Genomic DNA, 3,686 nt, shown 5'->3' with positions numbered 1-3,686 from the left:
AGTTTAAAGTTAATTGGATGAAAATTGTAGAATTTTCATACAAACGTTGGAGCCCGTTTTCCCCCTTTGGAGCTCGAATTTTCCGAAACCCCTTCTTAGTGCTCACTTTCACTATAAAAGGGATCTTGTGTCCAAATTTCAGCATCCTAGCTCTTACCGTTTGGGCTGTGCGTTGATTGCCAATCAGTCAGTCAGTCAGGACAAACTGTTTTATATATAGATATATATATATATATATATATATATATATATATATATATATATATATAGATGTGATAAGATTGATCTTCTGAAGCCAGTCGATGGTGCAGTCACATGTGAATGGATTTCCACCTATGTAGAACTCAGGGAGAGTACGATGCTCCTGAACTGACGAAATTCGGAGTGACTTAATGTCCAGCGTAGTGATTTGATTGGCATAGAGATCGACACGTGTTAAATTTGTCTTTTGTATAAAAGTATCAGGATCTACGGTAGTGATCATATTGTCATTGAGAAACAGCAGCTCTATTGAGTTCGGAATGGAAGCAGGGGAGATTTCTTGTATTTGATTAAAGCTTACATCAAGAGTTTGTAGCCGCAGCCCTGTTTTAAAGCCGTAGCGATTAAGAAGTGTTCGTAAACAATTTTTATGTAAGTCCAACCATTGCAATGTACCAGGTATGTACCAATAATCAAATTCTTCTATTCGGTTATCAGAAATATTCAACCAAAGTAACGAAGGCATATTGCTGAAAAGCCCATTGATATCAGCCAGCTCATTTCCATCCAAACGAATTGCCTGAATGCTGGAGATTATATCAAACGCGCCAGGTTCTACGACAGACACGCGATTTCTGGCCAAGTTCAAAATTTGCAAGCTTGGTAAATCTCGAAAAGTGTGCATCGTTATATTTTCTAAATAATTTCCAATGAGTCGTAGGCCGTACAAATTTCCTAGACCTTTGAAGGCATTGTCCTCCAAAATCGTTATCATATTTTCTCCTAGGTCGACAGTGCGAAGCAGTCGTAAATTTCGCATGGCAAGCGGTACAGTTTTCAGCTGATTCCCGTTCAGATTTAAATCCTGCAAAGCACTGCAGTTGCGGAAGGCATCAGGATGTACTCCTATTAATGCATTGTTATCTAAAGAAAGCAGTGAGAGCACATATAGTCCATTAAGAGCATAGGCATCTAAATAATTCAGCCTATTGTGAGAGAGAAGTAACGTGTGCAGATTGTTCATGGGCGCAAATGTATCGGCAGATATACTTTCCAATTGATTATAGCGCAAATTTAATATTTGAAGGGTATACAAATCACTAAAAATCTCGGGCTCCAATTTGCTTAATTTATTGTGGGACAAATTTAGCAAAACAAGCCGAATAAGGCCCACAAAAGTGTTGCGATCAATCCAAGTGGATGTAATTTGATTGAAGGACAAATCCAAAGTTTGAAGTTGATCAAGATTGGAAAACAGCTGTGGCGATAATACACTGATAGAATTATTCTGCAGGTAGACCTCCTGGATTGTTTTGCTTTGCTCCCCAAAAAGCTCAGATGGGAGTGCAACAATTTTATTTGAACTCAAATTGAGCACTTGTAAATTTTTTAGACCAGCCAAAGCTTTGTCCGCTATCATCGAAATTTCATTATTATTCACTTGCAGTATCCGTAATCGTCGCAACATACCAAAACCACTGGCAGGTAGTAGTACAAAGTGATTAAAACTAACATCCAATAGCTCCAAGTCCAGACTGCAGGATGTATGAATTATGCGCTTACTAGCCTGAGTGGTAAATGTATCCGTGGAAGTACTAGGAGCTTCCTTAGAGTGATCTCTGAACCCCAACTCATTAACATCTTGCAGGCGATTCTCACTCATATTTAAGGCAGACAATGCAGTCAGAGTGCAAAATATGTTGTCAGGCAGGGACCATATATTATTTGAAGACAAGTCAAGGCGCTCAAGCTGCTTAGCCACAACGAAGGCTTCCGGTTCAATCTCAAAGTTTAGGGCTGGCCAAAGTGTATTATGTGTACGCACAGTAAGATTGCGCAGATGTTCCATTCCGGATAGTACATAACGCCCAAACTTCTCCAGCTTGCAGTATTCTATAGACAATTGTTGCAGTTGAGACAGGTGTGCAAATGAGTGCTCCTTTAGTTTGCTTTTGGTCATGATTTCGTCATTGCAGAGTATGTGTAATGCTACCGTATGCTCAGCAGGAATCACACTGAAGTTCGTTGTATCAAATTCGCTGTTTACTGTACGCAGACTGCACGTTAGCGCTACATCAGGGTGCCTTAGGTCTGCGGCGGGTAAAAAGTGGCAGTCATCGGGTGCATCGTAGACAACGTCACCACCCATACCCATCAGCCCACCAGCGCCGCCATGTGCAGTTACCGAGGGCAGTAATATCTGTGAATTACTAACGCCTGCCTCGCCCATTATGGCATTGGAATGTTTTTGTTGTTGATGCATGCTGGTCAGTTCAGGCTGAAGTTGCTGTTGCTGTGGTGGTGCGGCTAAGCTGCAACCAACACTGGCTAATAACAGCAGGCACATGGGCGAATATGTAGCCATTTTAGGGTGCCAGCAAAAATAGAAGGGAGCCGAGCGAATATATAAATCAATTCTTCCGATGGCCAAAATACTCAACGCGCATTTTGGTCGAACCCGACGAATGTAGTCGTATTCGTATGGTTGGGTAATTATATTTTCGCCCAATTTCTCAGAGAGGGCCACTGAACCAAATTGCTTGCCTTTATGTGGCCCCGTCACTTCACGCACATTTCCTTGGATATGTAGCTAACTCAGTTTGAAGCTGTATTTCAATTACACGCCGCGTTTTATTTGTTGCTGTAGATTGTTGAAGAAGAGATTGTTGTATAATTCTTTTTAGTTAAACGAGTATTAGGAAGGCCATTATTACTGTTTAATTATACTCTGTATTATTTTTGTCTTGCTTTGTTAATTTGTAGTGGAAAAAAGGATTCGGATTTCGACGTAGTGCCGCCCAGCTTGTACGATATCTGAATGTCAACTGAGTACAGGAGCGTGAATAGCCACCCTTAAAAAGAGATAGGCTTGTGGCAGCTGCAGAGCGGGTATTACCGAGAGAGCAAATGAGCACAAGCGCAGAGGGAGTGCTCGGGAAATTTTCTCCCCTTACGTAAATGGGTGCAGGATAATGGAAAGCCGATACACAATCTTATTTTTGTATTTTGAGTGTGAAGCTACCACAGCGCGACACAAAGTTGCGACACAAGTGTCTTTTACTTTTTTTTTCCACATTTGGTTATAATAATTGGTTATATATAACCAATACTATATATAAAAAATAATGGTATAAGGTTCATTGCTTGATAATTTGTATTTAAATAGTTTAATAGATTGTTTTGTTCCTCACTAAGTTTGCCCCAATGAAAAATTTACATATTTGTCATATCTATTTTAAAAAGTGCAGTTGGAGTTTGACTTAATTTTATTTTATGTGTTCTTCGTAACTTATGCACTCGTATAGTATTTTATTATTATTTTATTATTATTATTGTTATTTTATTTTTTGTAATTCATCAAGTTCGCTCTTCTTCTTCCTTATGCTAGAGGCGCATATAACAAGTGTCGGAAGTTTATCTGGGTACAGGGTATTACGCTGTCGAGCTCGCTCGAATGTAGCGCTCTCTCTGGTTATTGATAGATT

General features: G+C 39.7%; 1 protein-coding gene across 1 annotated transcript; it reads right to left on the bottom strand.

The window, feature by feature from the left end:
- Positions 1-268: 268 nt before the first annotated feature.
- On the bottom strand, positions 269-2,998 carry LOC115624854 (toll-like receptor 6; the record flags this gene model as incomplete). The annotated part of the gene is made up of 1 exon (XM_030519699.1): positions 269-2,998. A coding segment is annotated over exon 1 (2,298 nt), but the record flags the coding sequence as incomplete, so codon positions are not given.
- Positions 2,999-3,686: the final 688 nt, after the last annotated feature.

The sequence above is a fragment of the Scaptodrosophila lebanonensis genome, unplaced genomic scaffold, assembly GCF_003285725.1.
Source record: "Scaptodrosophila lebanonensis strain 11010-0011.00,11010-0021.00 unplaced genomic scaffold, SlebRS2 tig00000061-arrow-pilon, whole genome shotgun sequence".
NCBI lineage: Eukaryota > Metazoa > Arthropoda > Insecta > Diptera > Drosophilidae > Scaptodrosophila > Scaptodrosophila lebanonensis.
This window is presented reverse-complemented; position numbering and strand designations above follow the sequence as displayed.